The following is a 15,943-nucleotide window of genomic DNA, read 5'->3' on the forward strand; positions in this document are numbered from 1 at the left end:
CTCGTTCTCTAGTAATCGTATCCCATACCTGGCTGTCCTGACGCTAGATAATTGTATCACTGGTGCGCAACTTGAAGACTGACTGCACCTTCTGTTTTTTTTTCAGAGCTGTGTATTTGGTTCGCCATAAAGAAACCAAGCAGAGATTTGCAATGAAGAAAATAAACAAACAGAACTTGATCCTTAGAAATCAGATCCAACAAGCATTTGTAGAGAGGGATATCCTGACATTCGCAGAAAATCCGTTCGTTGTTAGCATGTACTGTTCCTTTGAAACCAAGCGACATTTGTGTATGGTGATGGAATATGTAGAAGGTAATGTGCTCACTTTTAAATAAAATTGGTTTTTGTTCCTGAGGTGACCTATTCTTGCTCAGCGTAGAGTTCTAAGCAGTCAAATAATGTTAGATTGCCTTTGGTAGGTGAAAAATGATTTTTTTGTTAATTTTTAGGTGGAGATTGTGCTACACTATTGAAAAATATGGGCCCCTTACCAGTAGATATGGCAAGAATGTATTTTGCAGAGACAGTCCTTGCTTTGGAATATCTGCACAATTATGGAATTGTACACCGAGATCTGAAACCAGATAAGTATGTATATGTAAAGCATGTTGGCTTCAGATTTTAATTGATTTGCAAATTTTAACTAATTGAAAGTAGGATCCCTACTATCTGATTGCACATGCAGAGACTAACTTTTGTAAATATGTTACTCTATGTTGTTGCACATGTATCTTCCATAAAACTTTAGATGTGCTGTAATTTTACATGTGATAAAATAAATGATGATGTACATATTTCAGGATATTAGCCTGAACATTTTGAGATTTGATGAAGGGATATACATCCTGAGCACCAGACAGTAAAAAGACCCCTTATGTCATTGGCTTTTAATGCCATATGATTTGATTTACTTTCCTTTTAAAAACGTTATATGGATCCTTTACTTTTAAATGGCACAAATAGCATTCATTCAAAACTCTTAATTGCCACCATTGACTCTGGCGCATATTGGTGGATTCAACAACCTGATACATAACTCTTACAAGGGAAAAAAATAGGCAAGGACCTGTTGACTGAAGCAAATCAACATCAACAGTTTGAGATTACTGCATTTATAATGGGTGCACCCTCTCGGTTGTATTATTAGCTTGTAATATCCCTATCCAAGTGTTGTACACAGAAGATTCTTGTATTATACAATTTGTAGAAGCTAAACTAAGTAGTATGTTAATACAAGGGAGTATTTTGAATGAGTTTTTATATGCTGCGAAAGAGTCTTGCTCAGTTTTCCAGGGATTTTCAAAGACAGGAAGGATGTAGAATTATTGAATGAAGTATGTAGAATTAATTGAGGAAACCCAGAGAGTACTATAAAGCTGATCCCTGAACTTAAAGACTGAGTTATGAGGAATATTTGTCAACCTGGGATTTTACTGTTTGGCGCAGAGCTGAATATGGGGGGACATGGCAGATGTTGATACAGTTTTTATAGATATGGAGAATTTGGTTCTCTTGTTGGGCATAGTATTCAGGGGCCAAGAAACACTCCTTAAAATCTACGGGTATCAAAAAAAAAAGAAGGAATTTGGACAACTTGTTTTACCAGCAGTTCGATTAAAAAATGAAGACTAGCAGCTATTTTTTTAATTATGCCTTTTTATTTGGTTCAATTTTAAAATGAGACAAACCATCAGGAAGAATTGGCAAGGCTTTGGGTGCAGTGAGATTTACAAGAGAGGAGGTACTTCTGGGATTGTTAAGGTTAAGGGAAGATTTAATGGAAGTTTTCAAAATTGAGGGGTTTTGAAGAGTATATGGGTAGAAACTGTTTCAACTGTCAGGAGGGTCAGGCACTACAGAGAACACAGATTCAGTAGATAGTTGGTTAAAGAATTGGAAGGAGGATGAGCGTATAAATTATTTTACACGATTTGGAATGCACTGCCTGAAAAGATGGTGGAAGCTGATTCAATAGGAACTTTCAAAAGGAAATTGGATTTACATGTGGAAGGGAAAGAACTTCTGGGTTCTGGGAAAAGGGGACTAATTGGATTTCTAAGAAAGTTCTGCATAATTGTTGAAGTCCTCTCTTACATTTCGAATTTTTAATTTTTGTGTTAGAAAAGGTGGAGCATTCAATGTCATTAGAGACTTGGAAAAAAAATGTTCTTCAATGACTGATGAATTGAAATGAGCATGAAGTACATTGGGTGGAATTTTCTGTGCCCGCTGGCATCATGCGTGCTTGGCAGTGTGAGCATCAATATGGCGAGAAGGCCACAAGTTTACGATCATCAGCTCAGCCCATTGATGGCGTGCCGTGTTCCCCGCTATCAGACGTCGGAAACCACATTGTAAAACATCTGCATATCATCAGAAACAGAGAGTAGTGATAAATGGTTGTTTTTCAGATTAGAGGAACGTTTGTAGTGGAGTTCCTCAGGGGTCAGTGTTCGGACCCTTGCTCTTCCTGATATATATTAATGACCTAGACTGTGGTGTGCAGGGCATGATTTCAAAATGTGCACATGATACGAAGATTCGAAATTTTGTCAACTGGATGGGGATAGTCTTGAACTTCAAAAGGACATAGACATTTTGGTGGATTGGGCAGACAAGTGGCAGATGAAGTTTAATGCAGAGAAGTGTGAGGTGATTCGTTTTGGCAGTAAAGATATGGTGAGACATTATAAAATAAAGGGAGAGCCTCTAAAGGAGGTGCAGGAACAGAGGTGTATGCGTACATAGGTCATTGAAGATGGCAGGGCATGTTGAGAGAGCAGTTAATAAAGCATATAGTATCTTAGGCTTTATTAATAGGGGCATTGAGTCCAAGAGTAAGGAAGTCATGTTGAACTTGTATAAGACACTAGTTAGGCCTCATCTGGAGTACTGCATCCAGTTCTGGGTGCCATAGTTGAGGAAGGATGTGAAGGAATTGGAAAGAGTACAGAGGAGATTAACAAGAACGATTCCCGGCATGAAGAACTGTAGCTTTGAGGATATATTGGAGAGGTGGAGACCATTTTCTTTGGAGAAAAGAAGGCTGAGAGGAGATTTGACAGAGGTATTCAAGATCCTGATGGGCATGGACAGGGTAAATAGTGAGAAACTGTTCCCATTCAAGAGAACATCAAGAACTGGAGGGCACAGATTCAAAATAATTGGCAAAAAGAGTAAATGTGATGTGAGGAAACATTTTTTCACCCAGAGGATGGTTGGAGTCTAGAACAAACTTCCTGAAAGGGTGGTGGAGGCAGATTTGATCGAGGTATTCAAAAGGGAATTGGATTGCTACCTGAAAAGAGAGAATGTGCAAGTTTACGGGGATAAGCCAGGGGAGTAGGTGGAATGTTCTTTCAGAGAGCCAGTGCAGACTCGATGGGCCGAATGGACTCCTTCCGCACTATAAAGATATTGTGACACGGTGAGTTGTAGGGCCTTGTCAGTAGAAAGCCTACTTTCAGTAAGCTATAATTTCAGTCCCTCTTGGGCTGCAAGATGATAGGGACATGGAACAGAGAGGGGGAAGTTATGCACAGAAAGGAGGAGGAGGGGGGCTTTCAACAGAAGGCCCTGCCACCAAGGATCCTTAGGGAGGTGCGGTGTCTGAGGCACTTACATTTCACCAAGGAGGTGGTTACTGAATGATGCTGCCATCTACAACCAGATCTGCAGCAACACAGGTCGAGGGTATCACTGCCAGTGGCTGTGAATATCACTATAGCTCTCAATTTCTACGCCAGTGGATTCTTCCAGACGTGAGCAGTTGAAATTTGTAATAATTTACAGTTCACGGTGTGACGTGCGGAGTAGTGAGGCTAGATAAACTGTGCACTCCTCCCATCCCGGTCGTAAAAAACTTCATAACCATCTGTCTTACCAGAAAGAAGCAGGGGAGCGGGCACATGGTTTTGCCAGCCTAGTGGGATTCCCAGTGGTGCAGGGCCCTATCAGCTGCCCCACATCTTAGCAGAGACACCCACAAAGACAGCCACTGTGTGAATGCACTGTTGTACAAACAAGAATTTGTAATAAAACCTCTCAAGACATTTCACAGGAGCATTTACCAGTGGATTTAATTTAATTGGGCACTTAAGTTCAACATAAAAACTTGTGTCATCAATATTCATAACATAAATGCAATTTTTGATATTTTTAATATAACTAGATTTAAAGGGATTTGTGACATGCAGCTATTTTAGATTGAAAATAGCCTGATCTAAGTTTGTGCTATGCCATTCTTGTGTGGTTAGGTGTTTGTTTAAAAGTTGTGTGTAGCCTATTATCTTAATTATTATAAAGTACTGAATCTGTCGCCATAACACCCAGTAAAACAGATCCTGAACTTTTCTTTAATTTAAAAAAAATCACGAATATGTCTGCATAAGGACAAAGCGCTGGGGGCGGGGGGGGGGCGGGGTAGTTTTATGAGGCCTGCAAGAATGGGAAACGTGGTGGGTGGGGTGACTTAATTAGGCAGGAGCTGAAATTTCACTTCCCCGATGATGAGTTCAAATTTAAAGATTAAGTTAGCGGCGTGTCTGTAGCAGGTCAGGCCTTATGCCAACCCGTGACGGTTTCCTACTTGCAATACTTCCGCATGCCATAAAAACTCATTATACCAAAACATTGTAGAAAATGCAAACTAACAAGTGGCGCCCTGATTGGAAAGAAGACGTTGGAATTTGTGTAAATGGATGTAAGAAGATACGCTCTGCTAGAAACTCTGATTTCTATTTGCAGTCTCATAAAATTGTACCTCTTAGCCCCATTAAGCATGTCATGGACAAGTGATTGCTATTGGTGAGCAGATCATTAAAGTGAAATTCTCACTGTCTCAGAGCTTGTGGCACATCTGAGACGCTTTTTCAAACTGCAATAGAAATCCCGCTTTTCTGATGGTTGGGAATTATTTATTTACCTTCACTATTTTCAGCCAGTGGTTTGTATCAATTATCTACTTTTTGTTGCATCCAGTTTCTTCCCCCCCCACCTTACTTTTCGTAATTATGCCCTCATTTCAGGATAAAGTGAGCTAGAATCTCATGACACCCGTTTCATGTTTACTAAAGGTGATGTGCAACAGTTGGCTTTGCGCAGTTGTGTCTGAAGTCAGCGGTTTTCCTTGTTGAACCCTGGCACAAGGGAGGAGAGCAGGAGATTGGCAGCTTGCATGGAAGCTCGGGACCGGCAAAGGCGAGTCAGGGAGAAGGGGAGGGTGTGGAGTTGGATCAAGGCCATGGAGGCATGGAAGAGGGATCCAAGGCAAGGCAAAGGATGGGGTCAGGGGCATGGAAGATTGAATTGGGAAGGGCCTGGCCTCCTGAGTGTGGTGGCGCAGGGGCATGGTGGAGACAGTCAAGGTAAGAAAATGAGGGACCTAAAGGGTGGGGTCGAAACTATTCACATGTGGATCCATCCCAGGGTTTTGACTGGCAGAGTACTTACAGGACTTCGAGTTCAACAACAACATCTCAATTACCCCCGCTGAGAGTGATCTCGGACAATGCCCTTTACAATGCATAGAAGGGAGGGCCAGCTGAGCCTGCAAGTTCAACCATGTCCCTCAGAGAGAGACGAGAACAACACTGGACATAACATGAACATTCAATAAAGAGTGAACAAAAAAAAGTCATTGTTTCTCCCACAAGAAAGGAAATGCCCCCAACTCCCTGATAATCAGCAATGCATGCAAACCATGAGGTGTGCCAGTACATTTAGCCCTCGGATTAAGCTAGTCTCAACAAATAACGATGATGCATGCATGAATTAAGTGAAACAAATGTAAGGTGAAATGTTTACAAGTGAAATTTAAAATTGAAAAACACTCGTGCTGCCTTTGTGCTCGCAATAATTCTTATAATAATGGTGATGGAGTTTGACAGGAAAGTTGTAGCTGTGATGAGGAACCTCCCTGTTTGTTCAGGAGGCTCTTTTATAGTCCGCCCATTCCTGCTGCATTGTCAGCTGATGGCGGGTTTCACCGATGAAAAGCTTCTCCTGCCGCGCAGTTGCACGTATCTCCTGTGCATGCTGCCGGCGCTTTAAATTTTCATTGGAATCACATGGGAACCCGCAAAAAAGCCAGAGAGCGGAAGTGGCGCCTACTCCCAGTTCCCCTGTCGGGAACAGCGCAACAAGGATAAAATTATTGACTCCGAAGTTTTATGTAAATTGCAGCTTTTAAAGATTGAATTCATACATCTAATTCAAGTGAATAATCAATTGTCACTTTTTTTATTTTGCATTTGTGGCCTCAGCAATTATCTTCTTTATTATCTGCATAGATATTATTTGCTTAACCTGGAGCAAGTTAATCAATGATTGTTGCAGGAAGTGGGATGAATATACTTTATACAAAAGCATGGGAAAATAACACCAGGAGCTTGTTTAACAGAAAGCACTGATTGCAGTTGTTATCTGGGGTATTGTAGTTAACCTCAGATGAGGCTAAGATGAACCACGGTTCTGAATTCTGATCAATGCCCGGCGCCTCCAGCTTGAAAGGGGCACCTGATGCAGATGGGATCTGAGTGAGAATCACACTCCTTCCCACTTCCAACATCAACATTATTTTTTCTGACCTCTCTTTTTTTATGGTGATTATTTTATCTTGTTGCTTCTCCTTATCATCTAACTGACCAGTGGAAACAATCTGTAATTGTTTACCTTGACAACTGCTCACAATCTTGAAGAATATTATTGGGCTATTCCTCAATTTTCTCAGTCCTAGTGATTAAAAACCATACATTTAAAAGTTTCTCATCTAAACTTTAAGAACGTAAGACGTAAGAACAAACGATGTAAACCCCTAATCCCTGATACCCTGCATCTTTTCCAATGGTTTTATCCCCTTCCTATGATGGGGTATCCAAAACTACTCATCATGAACAATATCTGTGATACTCAACACCTCTCTAACCAGTGCAGTCAATGTTCCCTCTTCACTGCACCTTCAAATGCATGCTCTCAATTTCTCTTTTCAGCAGCACCATCTCTTTCCCTCGTAGCTCTCCAGGTCCATAGTTCCATATCAACCTGACCTCATCCTTTGGTTTTATAAAAACCTTTTTTTCCTTCCTAACTGGTAACAAGGACAAGAAAACCCAGATAACTTCTAGATGTTGGCCTACCTCCCTGTCTTCCTTCTCCTTTCTCTCCTTTTGAGATTGTCTTTCCTAGCAGCTTCACCCTTGGCTGGATTTTCATTACCATCTCTCGACTTTTTCCATTGATCAGTCCTCAGCAAGTGCATGAGCTTCATTAGAAACATAGAAAATTGAAGCAGGAGTAGGGATTTCGGTCCTTCGAGCCTGCTCTGCCATTCAGTATGACCATGGCTAATCCTCTATCTCAACGTCATACTCCCGCTCTCTTCCCATACCCCCAGATGCCTTTAGAGTCTAGAAATCTATTATATTCCCTTCTTAAATATATTGAGTGACTTGGCCTCCACAGCCTTCTGTGGTAGAGAATTCCACAGGTTCACCAACCTCCGAGTGAAAAAGTTTCACCTTATCTCAGTCCTAAATGGCCCACCCCGTAACCTGAGTTTGAGATCCCCTTGTTCTAGACGCCCCCCCAAGTGACCTTCCCCTACCTGGACTTAATGGCAAGTTCTTTTTCTACCGCCTTTGCCTCTCTACTTTATTTCTTGGTCAGAAAGGTCTTTCTCATGCATCTGACCCTTTCTCATGTCTCCAAGTCTCACCACCCTCGAGGACCCTCCCTTTGGTCTCACGCCATCTCTCGATATTTTCATGGAGAATTGTCTCCATGATATCCACCGTCTCAGTTTTTCCATTCCTCTTACTCACTCTGATCCATCTCTCTCTGAGCTTAACACAACTTATTCCCTCCGTTCTGCCCCTAACATTAGTGAAACCTGCTGACGAATTGTTCTTCGTTGTTGTATTGCAGCTGAGACTGAATGCTAACTCCACAACAGCAACTATTGTTTCCTTCTATTCACAACCCCATTACCAAATATTAAGCCACTATTTCCCAGAGTGTGACAGATGTCATCTTTTCTGGATATTCATTCCCTCCCCCATGCTACCTCTAACCTTATGGACCCCCAATCACGAACAGTCCATTTCTGCCTTCATCCAATTGTTTGAATTTATTGTTGTTTCCGTTGCCTGGCGCATATTCCCCCTGCCTCCCCACTCCCTTGCCTCACCCGCACTTATCCAGTGTCTAATAAACTAATACCGTGAGCAATTTTAGGCCCCGTATCTCAGGAAGGATGTGCTGGCCCTGGCGAGGGTCCAGAGGAGGTTCACGAGAATGATCCCAGGAATGAAAGGCTTAACATATGAGGAACGTTTGAGGACTCTGGGTCTATACTCGATGGAGTTTAGAAGGATGAGGGGGGGATCTGATTGAAACTTACAGAATACTGAAAGGCCTGGATAGAGTGGACATAGGGAAGATGTTTCCATTAGTAGGAGAGACTAGGATCCGAGGGCACAGCCTCAGAGTAAAGGGAAAACCTTTTAGAACAGAGATGAGGAGAAACTTCTTTAGCCAGAGAGTGGTGAATCTATGGAATTCATTGCCACAGAAGGCTGTGGAGGCCAGATCATTGAGTGTATTTAAGACGGAGATAGATAGGTTCTTGATTGGTAAGGGGATCAAAGGTTATGGGGAGAAGGCGGGAGAATGGGGTTGAGAAACTTATCAGCCATGATTGAATGGCGGAGCAGACTTGATGGGCCGAGTGGCCTAATTTCTACTCCTATGTCTTATGGTCTTATCTGTGAGTGATGTTAGGAAGCAATTGTTCATACAAAAGGTAGTTGAAATCTGGAATTCTTTTCTCCCAAAAAAGTTATTGAAGCTGAGAGCCAATTGAAAATTTCCAAATTAAGATTGATGGATCCTTCTTGAGAAAGGGTAGTAAGAACTAGGGAACCAAAGCAGGTAGATGAAGTTGAGATACAGATCAGCTACGATCTAACTGAATGACAGAGCAGGCTTGAGAGGTCGAATGGCCTACTCCTGTTTCTATGTTTTATTGTGCTTTCAGTTCAACACAAAATAGAGTCCTGCTAATGGAGGAACTGCCACTATCTCAGATGTATGCAGAAGCTGTATGATTTACTTGAATTTCTATATACGAATTTTCAATACTCAATGGTGTATTATGTCCACGTGGTATCCGTGCAATCGGATGTTTAACAGTATACTTCGCAATTATGGAATGGAAATAAACAATTAGCCACCCCCTACATACTGTGGTTGGGATGGAAGAATGTATTTCAAAGGAGGCACTACAGAAAGTTATCTTCATTCCAGTACAGTGGAGCAAGATCTAGGCTGTCGAAATTTATTGGAGAATGCGCCTTCCAATATGTTTTGGCTGGCCGTTTTTAATCAGATGTTCCATTTGCAATACTGCAACAAATGTTCAAACGTAGCATACCTCAGGGAATTTGAAAGAAAAGTCATGGGTCTCCATAATGGAGAGAGCATAAACTTATGAGCTCATCCTGACAAAGATCGTGGATGAAAGCAAAATGCTTGAATGTTATTCGGTGCAAGAGAGTTTAAGGTAGTTACAGAAACTGAAAAATCCATTGGTATTACATAAAAGTTGAAATCAATGAGGATCAGATCAACAGCACATCGTAATCAGGATATGTTAGACCAGAAAGAACTTTTGAAGCTATGGCTGAGATAAACCTGCAGGACTTACAGCAGCAAATTCTCTGCCCTGGAGAGCCACAGTGTAGAAAATGCAAACTAACAAGTGATTGGAAGGAAGACGTTGGAATTTGTGTAAATGGATGTAAGAAGATACGCTCTGCTAGAAACTCCGATTTCTATTTGCAGCCTCATAAAATTGTACCTCTTAGCCCCATTAAGCATGTCATGGACAAGTGATTGCTGTTGGCGAGCAGATCATTAAAGTGAAATTCTCACTGTCTCAAAGCTTGTGGCACACCTGAGACATTTTTTCAAACTGCAATAGAAATCCCACTTTTCCGATGGTTGGGAATTATTTATTTACCTTCACTATTTTCAGCCAGTGGTTTGTATCAATTATCGACTATTAGTGGCATCCAGTTTCTTTCCCCCCCTTCACCTGGTGAGAACCCCTGCTGGTTTTCCGAATTGCTGTCATGAGGTAGTCAGCTTTCATTAGCTAGGTGCCTCAGGGTTTGATGTTGCAATAGCTTAGAATTTCCTTGCAGTTATCTTTCAATTAAAGATTTTTTTTAAAAATAAAGTACTCAAATGCAATTTTGAGGAAATGAAATGGATGTTTTTTTTCCCTGTAGCTTGCTTGTAACGTCACTGGGGCATATCAAACTGACGGATTTTGGATTGTCAAAAGTTGGACTGATGAACATGACAACTAACCTTTATGAAGGACACATTGAGAAGGATGCCAGAGAATTCCTGGACAAGCAGGTGAGAGCCCCATGGGGCTGTGCAAGGTAGTAATTTAGCTGAATAGCATCCATGTTATCTCAGCTGCTCCATGTATTTGGCTGTCAGGATTTGAAAGCCGAAACAAGATGCAACTTGTCAACTGTTTGAAAACAATAGAGATTTTTTTGGTGGGCCTGTCACACAAATAAATCTCCATAATTTAGAAGCAGGCAAGGTACTTATACTTCAGAAAGTTAAACACAAAGCTAGCATCAGAAAATTAATATAAGTATCAGATAATTTGATTCAGTATTTTACTGATTGCCCAACTCATGTTTTTCCAATCTTTACGTAAGATTGATAGTCCTTTTATAGTTCAGCCCGCTTTAATAAAGCAAATTTCTATATGTTTAGACAAGTCTTCTGTAGATGATGCCTGATAACCATTTGGTCTCTGATTGTTGATAGCCACTTTTATGGAAAGGATCCATGTCGTCTTTCATAAATTTTTAATTCTGGAGAAATAATATCTGAAAGAAATCAAAGCTGGATCTCACAACTAGGTTCACATTATTCTCAAAATAAGTCAACTTGTACCTTTATTTCAAAACTTCTTCCTGTGCTCAGTATTAATCCAGCATCACTGAAAGAGTTTATTTGAATATTGAAGGTGAAGGTGAGAGATTTCCCATTTTTCAAGTTCATGAGGTATTTTAAAAAGAAAATTTCACTTGCAGCAAGTGGCAGCTGCACCAGTATAAGCCCAGACTCAAACTGGAACCATTCCTGCAGTAGCTGATAGAGACTTGAGTTCTTGGCACACTGCAAGGGAAATACGAATGGCTGGGAGCTTAAAACTGCAGTAAGTGGAATTTGAAAAAGCATATGTGTGGAAACCAAACAGAGGGAAGGAAGCTGAAAGAATAAGGAAACACACGTGAACAAAGGGGATAACATTTTAAAAAGAAAGAAAATTCAAACAATTAATTTATATACTGTAGCTGTGGAGAATGAGACTATTTAGCCAATAATCATGAGAGAAACTGCTTCTGTCTGGGATGTGGGAATTAAAAATGCGGTCTACGTTTCTGCTACATCTGCACTCTTTCTTCTTTCTCCAGCAATGTTCATATTTGTTTTAAACAAAAAACGTTAACTCACTCTCATCCATAAATAATAGAATGGATGCTTTTGCACCCAAATAGCAAGAATCAGTGAAGGAGTAAATGGAGACCCGTCACTAAACAAATCGTGCAAAATCTGCTGTGCACTGCACCTGTGAAGGATGTCAAATTCTAAGAAATGCCCCATTTCCCTTTAGCACACTTCATTACCAAATGAAAGCAATTGGTCCCTGTAAAAATTACTTTACCATTCTACTGTCTCGCCAATATTCTGTATGAGGTGAATGCAAACTGTTTTTCTGTGTTATGACTCATTGATATGGATTTAAGGTAATATTAAAAGGCACCTTGTTCTTTCTGATTCAGTGTCATCAAAGGCATTTATATACCATGTTCTATTAGGACTGGATGTAGTCTGGCATTTCTTATCCTTGATTACTCTTGTATTGCTCATGCAAGTGTTTTGTTTGTAACATCCCTGCTGTAGTGAGCAAATTCTAAATTCAGCAATGTATGCAGAAAGTTATAGCAATAAAAAGCACAGTGCAGTTTTACTTAACGGATTCAGATTGTGAAAATGCAAATGCTTGTAATGTCCTGCTCTGTTTATTGCATATATGTTCATACACATTTGAATCATGGTTCCAGAATTGCAGAATTGTTACAGCACAGAAGGAGACATTTAGCCCATCATGTCTGCGCCACCTCTCTGCAGGAGCAATTTACCCAGTTCTACACCCCCCCAACCCCCCACCTTCTCTCCATAAACCCTGCACATTCTTACTTTTCAGGATAATCCAATTCCCTTATTTGTTTATTTTATAGCACCATTCCAATAGACATCCTTACTATTGTACAGAAAAACAGATATTGCTTTATTGCAGTGCTGCTTAATTTGGCAAAAATGCTAACAAAATTAAAACCATAACATCATGATTATGTAAGGATCTGAAAAATTTTGCTCAAGATTCAAAGCTTGCTCTTAACCCTACTCATCCAGTGGAAACTGGGCCAGTGGGCAGTTCATGGGGGTGATGGCGGCGTTGTGATAATATCACTGGACTAGTAATCCAGAGGCCCGGGCTAATGCTCTAGGGACCTGGGTTCAAATCCCACCACAACAGCTGGAGGAATTTATATTCAATTATTGAATCTGGAATCTAAAGTAGTGATGGGTGCATGGTATAATTGTCGATTGTTCTAAAAGCCCACCTGGTTCGCTCATATCCTTTAGGGAAGGAAATCTGCCGTCCTTACCTGGTCTGGCCTACATGTGACTCCAGACCCACAGCAAATGTGGTTGACTTTAGTTTAACTACCCTCAGTTCAAGGGCAATTAGGGATGGGCAACAAATGCTGGCAGCCTTGCCAGCGACGCCCACATTCCCCGAAAGAATAAAGAAAAAGTAAGTTAAAATCAGAGCAGAAATATAAACTCGCCAATCCCAATGTAATTTTAACCTGATGTTTTTGTGGGACACCTACCGGAAGGCAGCCTGGTCCTTCTTTAAAAATGCAGATCGTGGCTCCTCTGCCAGGTCAGCCCATTGACAAACAAGAGCAAGGCCAGAAGATGCCCATAACTATTAGTAAATTTCATTTCCTGCCCACATCCAATCTTAACCGCTTAACCAACTGCTGGGAACCATTTAGCTGGATCGTTGGATAGGGCTTCCTACTGCTGGAATATCTCACACATACCTACTGGTTAAGCTGGCACTGCCCGACTGGCTTGAGCCTGAGCACCTCGACCCCTGCCTGCATACTCAGCTGACCATGTGCACTTAAGATAGAAAAGGAAAAAATTGCATCTGCTAGTAATGGAAATAAAAATACCAAATGGTGGAACCATACAGGAGATTGCCCAACACTTGCTGCTGTACATCTCTATTGTAGTTTTTATGGTCACATTTGTTAAAATGCCTTTCACAAACAGTGTAAACTGCTCCACTGTATGCTACCGCCACATTTACAACTGGTATGTGCTAGTTTCTGTTGCTATTTTATTGCAGGTTTGTGGAACTCCAGAATACATAGCTCCTGAAGTAATCCTGCGACAAGGGTATGGCAAACCGGTGGACTGGTGGGCCATGGGGATAATTCTCTATGAATTTGTTGTTGGATGCGTGCCTTTCTTTGGAGACACACCAGAGGAGCTCTTTGGGCAAGTGATTAGTGGTGAGCATCAAGAATTATTCTTATATGTGAAGCTTGCCATAAAGGGAAAAATATTAATTAAAACAAGAAATATAGTGTGTGGTTTGAAGACAGGTTGTATTATCCCCAACAAACACTATTATTGATGTCATTTTCAGCATGTTTAGCTAAACTGTATAAATCTACCATCTCTGGTTTAATTGTTACTCTGCAATGAAACCTACCCACAGCTAGCCGTAGATATTAATATTGATGACCATGTTAATTTAACCCTGTTATACCTAAAATGAGCTGCTTCACCTTTATCCAGTTGAGCCTGAATTTGAAATTTAACTTTGCTTCAGAAGCCTGCCTTATTATACTTGCATTTGTTACACACAATTATTAACCAGTCTTTTGAAAAATGATTTTTCCGTCCTTGGCGAAATGACTGATGTACTCTGCAGCACCCCTCTGACAAGTATTATGACTAAAGCGAGTGCACACCCACCTGGCTGAACTGGGAACTAACATGGCTTTTAGATTTTTATTCTTAAACAAATTGCTTGCTTGTAATTCTTGGAAGGAATCACTTTAGGCAAACATTTCTGTTCAAGTTCTTTGGAATTTGCCCTGTTCCATCTGCCTTATTTCCAAATTGATTTCAAAATGCAGCATTTTTTTTCACAAAAAAGGACGGTCTATTTTAAGGGAACGGATATCGGAGTATCTGAGAATAAAAACAGAAAACACTGCAAATACTCAGCAGCATCTGCGGAAAGGAAAAAATAAATGACAAAAGATCATCGACCTGAAACATCAACTCTGTTTCTTCCTCCACAGATGCTGCCTGACCTGCTGAGTATTTTCAGCATTTTCTGTTGTTATTTCAGATTTTTAGCTCTGTATTGCTTTTGTTTATGTGCCTGAGAAATATTGTCTTTGTTTAGGGATTCTGAGCTCGCAGGCGTCTGGTTTTGAGCCAGACAATTGCAGTTACTGTAATACTGCAGCTGTCCAGAGAGACACAAGTCAATTCCATTCCATCTTGTTTTGTCATGTGCTGCAGAGTGAAAGAGGCTGCGGGAATTGAGTGATTAATTAAGAGCATTGTGAATGGCTGTTGGTGTGCAATTGTTCATTTGCATATTCATGTATCATTTCCGCATGATGTAATTACATTTATGGAGCAGCCTGCTGGCTAAACAAACCAGAATAAATTTATTTCTAAATTGTGAGGTGTCCCATGGCCTTGAGTGGTTGTTAATAGAATTGCAAATTATGCCTACAAAAATAAATTTAGTGATCACTAATTTTATTTCTTCTTTGTTACTGGAATCCAATTAAATGATAACCTCTGATTCATGGTTCATTTGTATTTATAAAATATATCTTTGTCTTTGCTCAGTACCATTTATGATGGCACTGTAATTGGGTGCATCTGCCAGCTATTTCATAATTAGTGTTAATATTTGTTTAAATGATTCATTGCGCAGAGCTCAGTATTGTTTAGCATCATGTCGACAGCTTGAGGTGCAAGGTTCTGAACAAATAATAATAAGTACTTCACTCTTTGTGAGAAAGCACCTGGCTTCATTTCAGCATTGCTATCTTGCTCTCAAGTGCAAAGTCTGTTGCATTGAAATCACTTCCATGTGGCTGAGTTGGTCAAGTTAGGTACTGTGCTCACGAAAGTGAACGATAGATATCAGTGCCCTTTCACTTTGTATCCCCAGTTTCTTTAGGGTAGAAAGAATACAAGCCGCAAATACAAGGTAAACTCTGTTACCTGGCTCCAATTACATGCTTTAAAGCTAACCTTTTCTCACGTCTACTTTTCTCAATGGTTTCTCTTAGGCAGATAGCCTAAAATTTAATAGAAAGTTTTTCAAGTGCTCGTGACGTGCCACACAGAGTCTGACATCTTGCCCATATTACAGAGTTCTCCCAAGATTTTTGTCCATATGGGTAGCATAATTGAGTGCTGTGGAAGCCAAATATAAATTTGAAATAAATGCTCCATGAATTTGCACATTGTCTCAAGTCGTTGATACCAACAGGTCTTGGTACTCTGGTTTGGGATTTATCCACCAATGTCACAACACCACTAACATCAGCCATTTTAAACCTTCAGGGCCACAAAATTCAAACAAACCGGCGAATAAGAAATGGAAGTGCAATTAGCCACTTTGCGGACTGAACTGCTTAGGCTCATTGACTCAGTCAGTAAGTTTATGGTGAAATTTAGAAATGCGCTAAGTTTTGTGAAGATTATTCTTTAATACTAGTTTAGTCTT

At 40.5% G+C, this 15,943-nt stretch overlaps 1 protein-coding gene across 16 annotated transcripts in view; it reads left to right on the forward strand.

Moving 5' to 3' along the window:
• The window catches only part of mast4 (microtubule associated serine/threonine kinase family member 4), a 480,851-nt gene that overhangs the window by 422,163 nt on the left and 42,745 nt on the right, over nt 1–15,943 (forward strand). For all 16 annotated transcript variants that reach the window (XM_078562967.1, XM_078562902.1, XM_078562920.1 and 13 more), the window contains 4 exons: nt 107–315; nt 453–591; nt 10,293–10,425; nt 13,523–13,688. In XM_078562967.1, the coding sequence (XP_078419093.1) occupies nt 107–315; nt 453–591; nt 10,293–10,425; nt 13,523–13,688 (647 nt within the window). The remainder of the gene's footprint in view (nt 1–106; nt 316–452; nt 592–10,292; nt 10,426–13,522; nt 13,689–15,943) is intronic.

Source organism: Cetorhinus maximus, chromosome 2 (genome assembly GCF_964194155.1).
Source record: "Cetorhinus maximus chromosome 2, sCetMax3.hap1.1, whole genome shotgun sequence".
NCBI classification, from domain to species: domain Eukaryota; kingdom Metazoa; phylum Chordata; class Chondrichthyes; order Lamniformes; family Cetorhinidae; genus Cetorhinus; species Cetorhinus maximus.